At 40.1% G+C, this 10,061-nt stretch overlaps 1 protein-coding gene across 2 annotated transcripts in view; it reads right to left on the bottom strand.

Annotated features, from left to right (window-relative positions):
- The window catches only part of faah (fatty acid amide hydrolase), a 24,742-nt gene extending 15,127 nt beyond the window's left edge, over positions 1-9,615 (bottom strand). Inside the window, exons 1-15 of one of the 2 annotated variants that reach the window (XM_008303978.1) lie at positions 9,111-9,615; positions 6,160-6,273; positions 5,839-5,979; positions 5,575-5,708; positions 5,157-5,363; positions 4,801-4,841; positions 4,567-4,691; positions 4,188-4,313; positions 4,001-4,098; positions 3,079-3,178; positions 2,871-2,914; positions 2,725-2,764; positions 2,534-2,642; positions 2,286-2,431; positions 157-508 (exon numbers count right to left, since the gene is read on the bottom strand). In XM_008303978.1, coding sequence (XP_008302200.1) covers positions 386-508; positions 2,286-2,431; positions 2,534-2,642; positions 2,725-2,764; positions 2,871-2,914; positions 3,079-3,178; positions 4,001-4,098; positions 4,188-4,313; positions 4,567-4,691; positions 4,801-4,841; positions 5,157-5,363; positions 5,575-5,708; positions 5,839-5,979; positions 6,160-6,273; positions 9,111-9,326 — 1,764 coding nt within the window. In that variant the 5' untranslated portion in view covers positions 9,327-9,615 and the 3' untranslated portion in view covers positions 157-385. Of the gene's footprint in view, positions 1-156; positions 509-2,285; positions 2,432-2,533; positions 2,643-2,724; positions 2,765-2,870; positions 2,915-3,078; positions 3,179-4,000; positions 4,099-4,187; positions 4,314-4,566; positions 4,692-4,800; positions 4,842-5,156; positions 5,364-5,574; positions 5,709-5,838; positions 5,980-6,159; positions 6,274-9,110 lie in introns of those variants that run through there. The other variant, XM_008303979.1, reaches the window with a different exon arrangement.
- Between the last annotated feature and the right edge of the window lie 446 nt (positions 9,616-10,061).

Raw genomic sequence — 10,061 nt, 5'->3', positions numbered from 1 at the left:
TTTTCTCAAATTGCACATTTTGTACAGTTGTTTTATTTTATTTTATTTATGTTATTTTATTCACCTATTTTATTTGTAATTTTTAAATAGTACTTTCTGCTGCTGTACCACAGTAATTTCCCAGACTGGGATTAATAAAGTATTTTTCTATTCTATTCTATTCTATTCTATTCTATAATGTGCTTTTCCTGTGAAAAGTTTTGTTTTCATTCTTTTCAGTTCGATTAAATACGGTTAGAAACTCTAAAAGTGTGTGCAGGTATTTTGCTTAAACACAGCACCTTCGTTAAAAATGTGTTACCTGAGACACTCAATCTAACTTAACTTGAGGCTTCTTAGGTTTGATCTTGAATCCCACCTGTGGGATCCAGACACTCAGCAGACTTTACTTCCTGCTCTGTTTGACCAGCTGTTCCACCTCCTTCATGAAGCGCAGGCAGAGCTCATCCTGCCACGGCAGAGCGACGCACTGCACCGCCACGGGCAGACCCTCGCCTCCGGTCACCGCCTGGAAACAAACACAGGCTCCGGTCAGTAAACTGTCAGCACTCTGCCTCCACCTGCTGACCAACTGTGGAACTACATGCATAAAAAAAAAATGGCCTGACAAGTTTGCACCGACATACAGGAACATGTGCATATCTGCGTGTTCACAAAGGGATGCACGATAGATAAAGAGACACAGAATGCCTAAAGTGACAAAACCACCACAGACAGACGCAAATCGACAACAAACGATACAGCTTCTGTGTCGATGTAGGAGTTGTGGGAGATGTAGTTGCAGCTGAAAAAAAAAACAAAAAAACAACAAATTCGTCACACATTAATTTTTTTGCAAAATGCTAGAAAGCCTGCTTGCTCCACCTTCTCAGTGTATGGGTGTGCAACTTTTGCTTCAGTGACATAAAAAAAAACCCAAAAAGTATCTTCAAGTTTTGGTCACCGAGTGTGGAAAAAATAAATCACCTCGCTGTTTAGGTCAGTTATGTCTGGCAAATAAATGTCAAAAAAAGCACTGTGAAGCTGCCAGCCTGGACTTGAAATTGCCATTGTATTACTATTTGCTGACATTTTATAGATTAAATTATTAAAATAACCGTTTGTTTCAGCCCTGTTTTGTTTGTTCTTACATCTGCATGAATATCTGCTGGCCTACAAAGTGAAACATTACAAAGGTTTAGCATGCAGTGGTCTGGTAATGGTTTATAGGCACATAAGCTGAAATGCTCAAAGCTTGTTGGTGCCACCTTGTGGTTGTTTAGCGGAACTACTTGTGTAGATACTTTAATTTGCCTCTTAACAACAAGGGCTTGCAAAGTGCTTTGACGAAGCACCTGCAGGATACCCAAAGACTTCATATCAACAGTTAGGATAAAGATAGATGAAAAAGACTTGCAATATATCAATATTAATAAATACAAGTAAAATAATTAAAGCAAATATCCTAATAGTAAGTCATTGTTACTTACATGGCACATTTAAGTCAGCAGACTTCAAGCCAAATGCTTCCCAGTAGACAAATATTTACTAATTTACTTAACAAGTTAACATACTGAAGTGAAAACCACACAGTATTATTTGCCATGTGGACTTGTTTAGACTAAACACTGTGTTTGACAGACACCAAAAACTTCCACATCATCACAAACACACCATCCCCACGGTGAAGCATGGTGGTGGCAGCATCATGAAGTGAAGCATGGTCATAAACACGACTTTGTCAAAAGCGTATTAGAAAGCATTAAAAAGGAGGAAACTTTCATGGGGGTGAATACTTTTTATAGACACTCACCAGTCACTTTATCAGGTAAACCAGTGGAGACTAATGAAATCCAATACAGCAGGTGTGCAATAAATACTGCTTTGTTTGGAAAGAATCTACATTTTCAGTTTTTGTTGACGTCACCAAGGGGATGATTCTACGGATTATTACTGAGGTCATCGTGTGTGATGGTTCTGTTCTGGACTACATTACATTTTACAGTGTTCTTAGTATTTTGTCCACTCCATTTACATACATGAGGGGAGCAAAATATTAGGAAAACTTATAAATGTAATACAGTCCCATACACCACCACCTAGTAGGAACAATTATGAACATGAAATAGAATTATCACCTGACAGCATCGACAAAGACTTTGTAAAAGTAGACTTTTTTTTTGGCAATGAGATTTCCTGGATGTACCCAACAAACTGGCCAGTGAGTGTATCGCATTGGACAGTCTTGTTTTCCTTCAGAACCCCTGCATTCAGTCAGCAAACCCTCACTGGTAGGCGTCACTTACTTCTTTGAAGTTCTTGTCAGACACGTCCTGGTAGTAGCCCTGATAATTCTTGAGCGCCTCCTCGTCCTCTTTTGTCACCGTGGTAACAGGTACCACTCCGGCAGGAAAGTTGAGGAGATTGTAAATCATTGTGTAACTTAGAATGGCTGTAAGAAGAGAAGATGGGAACAGATTATCCGCTGTGTTACACCTGGCGGTCTATTAGCGATGCCACTGTTTACATCAATAATTTGTTATGATTAGCCTACTAGAAGCTTTGCCGCAGTAGAGGAAGTTGTAGGCTGGTCCGATGGTAGGGTAGAGCAGCACATCTATGTTGCATCTCCTCCAATGTGCAATTGTCTCTTTAATGTAGTCCTAAAGAAAACAAAGTGGAATTCAGTTTCCTCCTAATGCATTCATTCATACGCAGGACTCATGAATAAACAGCCAAACAGACCTCGACAGCCGCATGCTGCTGCCACAGATTTGGAACGGATCTAAAAAAAACAAGGCAGAGAAAGAATCAGTATGTTTTTTTTTTTTTCATCTTGCTAATCACAAGTAATACACAAAAATTTATAAATTTCAAGAAAATTTTCTCACCCAACTCCGCAGAGACTTCTCAAGGAGGCTGACACACGAGGAGCCTGCACAACAAACGTGTGACACCAACATGCACATCATCATTCTGATACTGTAAATACTTTATCAAACAACTGCCAACGTCACTTTCAAACCAGCGTCACAGTAAAGAACAGCATTTTCTGCTGTCTATATGTGCATGCGTCTGTCGTCGATAGAGGGAACTCACCCAGGGCTTGATGAGAACTGCAATGGTTTTCTTTAACCAGTTGGGGAGATAGTAGGGAAAAATCTGTGATTTGATAGTCGGGTCCACAGGGCTTCCCCTCCTAAAACACAATACAGTTTGTATTTTGCTATCATTGCTGTAAAGATTATTGTAATAACTTTAGAAAAAAAGTCTCCAAATATGATGTGAAACCTCCACTTATGACACATCAACATGTTTGTAATGACACTGGTAGCATGTTGATGCTCAGCATTTGTTTGGCCTATAATAACTACTTTTAGTTTAGCTGGCATGTTAACATTTGCTCACCAGCCTGAAAAACATGATGCAGCTAGAATTCCAGCTGTTTTTTGTTTTTTTAATTATTTTTTTTGGCCTTTATTTGAGAGTATAGTGAAGAGAGGGACAGGAAAGCAGGGGAGAAGAATGGGGGAAGGACCTGCAACAAAGCATCTAGAGCCGGATTAGAACTCACTACCACTGCATCGGGGACTTTAGCCCGTGTACATGGGACACCAGCTCAACCAAGTGAGCTATCGCGGCACCCCAACCAAAGTTTTTTTTTTTTTTTATCATTAATTTTTTTTTATTTCCAATTGCAACGCGGACACTTAATGCATGACAAATTTTTGGTACTCATAAACTAAAGTCAAAACATTTTGTCTGACAATAGCACCACATGAAAACTTGACAAATAACTAAAGGGATTAAATTTCAGTTCGACATGCGCCACCACATCCAATGGAAAGTCATCCAATAGTACATATTTCAGTGTGAACCACAATTTGAAGGCATCATCTTGAGTCATTGGACCAAACTAAAAAGACATTTTATACTATTTTTGAATTTCTGACACCAGTTCTGAAAAAAATAACAATAAATGCACTGATAAGTAATTGACATATTAAAAAGAATTACTCACAGGTTTTGTAGCATGGTGGTAGCCCCATCTGCAAATACACCTTTTAAAATCAGATCATACATGGCTTGTTCTACCCTCAGAGGCTGGTAAGGCACCAACTAAAAGGACCACATAAACAAAATATGGTTCATGTCACATATTTCATGCGGCTGTGATCATATTGTGTACGTGTGTTGTGTTGTCTTACAGTGTGTCCTGCTTGCTCTAGCAGAGCTTTGACCTCTCTGACAGCACGAGTCATGCTTGGAGACGGTTGCTGGAAGCCATCGGTTTCTAGGTAACCAATCCTCAGAGGTTTTGTGCTCTGGTACATCTAAAGACAAAACATGCAGACAAACAGATTACTTTTAAGTATATAATTCGGAGGGATTTGTGAATTTTCTTAAAAGCATTTGAAATTTCTTTTTTTTTTAAACATTTGTACCAAACTAACTCTTCCCACATAATTCCACTTTAAAACAACAAACATTTTTACACTTCAGCTCTTGACAGCAAGTTAAAAAAAATCTGGCGTGAAATAAAAAAAAATAAACAGTGAGATATGAATCCCATAGTGGAGGACGCACCTGCATATTAAAATGGAACGGTGGAACAGTGGGGTCCAAGGAAAACATGTGGTCACAGAGAAGAGCCTGCATAATCAGAACAAGACTGTCCACATCCCGCGCCATGGGTCCGGTAGTTGACGGAACTAAAAAAACAAAACAGTGAACGTGATGTTCCAGGTTAAACACGTGACATTACTCAGCAATGATGAAGTAACTCTGCACTGTCAGTAGGACACATTTGTGTCTTCTTACCTGACTTTTGCCCTCGAAAAAATGGACGCACACCCTGCGAGCTGACAATGAGAAAGAAATAGAAACAAACTATGCATAACAAAGGTATAGCATATGACTGTATACATAAACAGAATACCCTTTAACCCAAGTGGTTTTACATTTATTTGCTCACACACAGATGGCAGCAGTGTCAGATGCATTTCCCCTCATTTAAATTGCTTATGGATGTGTACTTAAAATAATATGGATCACTAAGAAATTAACATGTGGTAAAAGTTCATTCTTCTGCTCTGCTAACAGCCATCCGCACATTTTGCTGCCATCTGTAGATATTTTCACACTGTTGTTCATAAAATCGATGGAAGCAGACCTACCTTAACCGACCCGCTGTTGGCTTAAGGGAACAAATCCCACAGAATGCAGCAGGAATACGCACACTGCCTCCGATATCACTGCCCATACCACACAAGGAGCCTCCTGCCCCGATAAGAGCCCCCTCCCCACCGGACGAACCGCCAGAGGTCTTCTGGAGGTTATGGGGGTTCAGGGTCTGCCCGAATATAGGGTTACTGCAGTCATATCTGCAGAGGAGACAAGAAAAAACAAATAAAGAATGACAGTCACAGTCTTCTTGCCTATAAACATTTTAGAGTCTCAGTCAGCCAGGTCATGGTTATCCTAAGTGCTTTAGCAGTAACATTGTGTACGTGCACAAGTACACAGAGTTCTCTGCAGTGTGTGAATGAAACGTTAATTTAGTAACAACTTAAAAAAGCTTGATAAATGACTTACGATAAAAGGCCTTGGGGCACGTTGGTTTTCACAATGGGAATCGCTCCTTGTTTCTTCAGGACTTGAACAAGCACAGCATCCTCCTGGACAGGCTCATCCAGATATATGAGCGCCCCACAAGTAGAGTAATGACCCTGGTGTTTTCAAAGAAAGCAGGCGAAGAGGTTAATGTCAGATAAAGGCACGTCAAAGATGCAAATCTGAGCTACATCATGAAGATATAATGGATTACAAAAGTTCATATTTAAAAAGACACTCAAATACCTTATAGCCATAATTATCCTTAATGCTAACTGGAACTCCATACAAGAGGCCGTCCTTGTTGGAGCCAATAGTTTCCAGCTGGTCAAAACTCTCCAGCAAAATTTCTGTGCAGCAGTTCACCTTTTCGTGTACAGCCAGAGTCTGTCCAAAAAATCGGGAAAAAACAAAAATTATTGGAGACACACAAATATGTAGTTGGTGCAACTTAATGTTTGGTCCACACATTTGAATGAAGGACCGTGCAGACTGATTTTCTTGCAGTTTTCACTGTTTGTCTGTTATACAGGAATTGTTTTACATTTATCATGATAGATACTGAACCTTTTCCATGTAAGCGTAAAACACGTCCTCTGGGTTCAACGAGCCATCGTGTAGCTGCTTTGTCAACTCAGACAGGGACAGCTTCAAGATGGGAGTCAATTCTGTCGATGGATGCTGAAAGAGCAGTGACACAGGCAAGGAATCATTAAAACATGTATGACACAACAGTCATGAGTTTCCAGTGATTCCTGGAGAGCCTGTCCCAGAGCATGAGACCACCACCACCATGCCTGGCTGTACGTTTGGTGTTCTTGGAGTTAAAAGCTTCACCTTCTCTCCTCCAAACTGGTCACTGTGGCCAAAACAGCTCATGTTTGTTCCATCTGACCTCACTCCAGAAGGCATTTTTAAGGTGCTTTCAAGTGCCGCTTCTAGAGGAAGGACTTCCTTCTGGCAGCCTCTCACCTCAGTGATGCAAAACACATTTTACTTTGAACACTGATGCCCGTGTTACAGCAGCTTCTAACTCACTGGAGACCTTTTTGTTAATTCTTAGTTGACTTTATTTAGATTTTGGCCTGTACAGCATAAGGAAACGGACTCCATCTATCCTCTGCTGTTGTTTGTACGTCTGACTCGAAGAGGACGTCACATTGTGCTTTTTTTTGTCACTCGACATTTTAAAATCACGTTAAACAAACGACATTAACATTTACATATTTATCATGAATACTGTTTTCAATTTGTTTGTGTTGGAAGCACAAAACGTCCAGAACATCTGAAGTTCATGGACGCTGTGGTGACAAATTAATGAGGCTCTATATTTAACAGGTGTCTGCATGACTTAAAATAGCCTGTTGAGCCAACATGTGACCAAGGTGAAAATCGGTTCCACTTCCAAAGTCCTTACAGGAGCGACAGCATTATTCAAATGCTTTGCTCTGTTACAAGTCAGCAGAGATCGAAATATGTGCTATTTACCTGAGCTAAAAACTTTACTTTTGACAATCTGGTAGTCTCTACTCAAAATGGTACAAATATTGAAACAAATAACTTGGAATTTGGATTGATAAGAAGATCAATCCATCCATCATCGATACACCATTTAATCCTCACTCGGGTCGCAGGAGGGCTGGAGTCTATCCTAGCTGACAGGTCACCAGTCTATCACAGGGCTACACTTAGAGACAGACAACCAGCACATTCACACCTACGGACAATTTAGAATCACCAATTAACCTCAACATGTTTATGGACTGTGGGAGGAAGCCGGAGTTCCCGGAGAGAACTTGCAAACTCCACGCAGAAAGATCCCGGGTGTCCTCACCGGGACGTGAACCGGCGACCTTCTAGCTGCGAGGCAACAGTGCTACCCACCGAGCCACCTTGATAAAAAGATGACCATTAAAAATCATGTGTTTGTGATGAAACATTAAAAATTTGTTCCTTTGACAGGAATAAATCATGTTTCTCATTGTATTGTGAAAAAAAACACTCACTGAGGGAACTTCTTTATGGGTGATGGCGACATTTTATACAAGCATTCAACAGCGGCTACTCTTCAGACAGTTTATCAGTCTGGAAAAAGCTTTCTTCCTAACTTGCGACAGTTATTATACTCATCTCTGTGACATGTGTGCTGGGTTTGGGTGGTCATCACTCTCTGTAAGGCGTGATAGTAACTGGATTTTATTCATTTTCTAAGGCTTAGTGTTTTGTTTTGTTTTTTGCCTCTTTGCATTGCCCAATTACTGTCTTTCAATTTGAAAACTCAGCATGCACAGTAAAAGAACTGGATGATCTTGAAAAACCCATTGTTACCCAACGTTTAACTGCCCCCGGGAAATACCTGCAGAACGATCTTGAGCTTGACTTTACCCTTTAGCGTTTTAACTCGTTAAGTTTCTCATTTGTTCTCAAACATCTTTTTCTTTTCTTACTCGCCTACACTGTAAAGGAGGACTTTGAACCTCAATGTACTTCTAGTTTGTTTGTAAAAAGGGTTGAATGAATGCATTGAAAAAATGTCACACCAAAACAGCTGAGCCAAAGTGCATGGATGTGTTTTAAAAGTAGAATGCACAGAAGAGAGATTTTGAGATGCTTGTATCTGAGATGTTTTTAAATTGAAAAGCTCACCACACCTCTAATCACATGACTATAAGATAAGCTGTTTGAGAGATGGAAAGAAAGATAAGCTTCTTCTGGTTTGGAAACCCTTCATCTCTCCTTTATCAGGGCTGCAGGGATCACTCCCATGTTGTTATCACCCTCCTAAATATTTACTCTTACAAGCTATTATTTGGAAACTGCGCCATCCCATGTATTTACCCCCCTCTTTTAATTAATGTTTTTAGTTTTTATTAATATTACTTTGATTTTTTTTTTTTAAATCGCTGATGTTACTATCAGTTTTCTTTGCTACATTATTTTACAGATTTAAAAAACTACAATTATTATGGCTGCAGCGATGTTATTGTTTTTTAACGATAACAAGGGAACTACAACTACTTCCGTTCTGTTTTAGTTTTCTCATTTTTTAAAAATGTAGTTTACTTTGGTTTTCGTTATCATTATTATGTTTCTCTGCTACATTATTTTAGAGTTTAAAAAACCTACAATTATTACGACTTCAGGGATGATGTTTATTTTTTAACGTTAATGAGGAAACTACAACTACTTCCGTTTTGTTTTAGTTTTAATTCTCATAATTATTTTTGGTTTACTGTAGTTTTCGTTGTCATTATTATTTCTATTATTAAATTTCTCTGCTACATTATTTTATAGGGAGAAAAAAAAAAGCGACAAAAGGGATGTTTTGTTGTCAGAGATGTGTCTCATGGGTGAGGTCGCCCACAGATGTCGTCAAATGTTAATAAAAAATACAAATAAATAAATAAATTTTAAAAATTTTAAAAATAAAGCAAAATTAAAACCACTTCACACACATACTTCCTAACAATTAATAAAAAATAAACAAATAAATTTTAAAAAACACGATGAGCTCTTACCGCCTCCTTGTACCGGAGCACCGCCTCCTCCGCCCGCTGCAGGCTCTCGGTCCTCCGGTCTCTGGCTTTCTGGATCTTCTCCTTCGCCTCTCGGTGGCGCCTGATCGACCGCATCAGCACCGCCACAGCTCCCGCAGCGCAGGCGGCGGCCGTCAGCAGGGCCGCCATCCAGCAGTCCTGCATCGCGTCCGCGGGTGACCGCTTGACGTCTTCCATGGTTCTTGTGTTGCGTTTGCGGAACCGGACGGAGGCTAACGGAGGCTAAACACAGTCTGCATGGTTACTGCAGGGCGGCTCGTGCTTATGTAGCCAGGTAGCTCCGCGCTAATCAACATATTGAGGACGTCACGTCATTGTTCTGGTCCGGAGGGGTTCTGATCAACCGGTGATCGCTGATCCTGAGACAGGCGCTTCCTGGGCGTGGCTTAGCGGGACCCCGTGACCATCGAACCGGAAATCATTAATGTGATCATCAAGAAGATTTAAAGTTGGAGAGTTTGATTTGAATTTGCCTTCTGGGATAAATAAAGTATTTTTCATTTTCATTTTCATTCATACAGTGTATTCAGTGAAAGAGGCGTTTCACACGACATGAGTTACATAAATAAATAAATAGATAAGTAAATAAATAAATAAACAAATAAACAAACAACCTTAAAACGTAAATCAGGCTGTGTCCGATATCAAATGATCAGGATCGTTATCAGGCTTCTGCAGAGCTTGATGATGAGCTGATCATTTGAATCAAGTGTGTTGGAAGAGGGACACATTTAAAACATGCTGGATAGGGGCTCTCGAGGACCAGTTTTGGGCACCCCTGATCTAAAACATGCAGGATTGTGGCCCTCCAGGACCAGGATTGGACACCCCTGCCTTATGCCCTATATAGGGAGTAGGGAGGAGGGAGTGAGTGGATGATTTGGGACACAGCCTCAGTGTTACAAAAAACAA

Source organism: Stegastes partitus, unplaced genomic scaffold (assembly GCF_000690725.1).
Source record: "Stegastes partitus isolate 25-593 unplaced genomic scaffold, Stegastes_partitus-1.0.2 Scaffold2108, whole genome shotgun sequence".
Lineage (NCBI taxonomy): Eukaryota > Metazoa > Chordata > Actinopteri > Pomacentridae > Stegastes > Stegastes partitus.
This window is presented reverse-complemented; position numbering and strand designations above follow the sequence as displayed.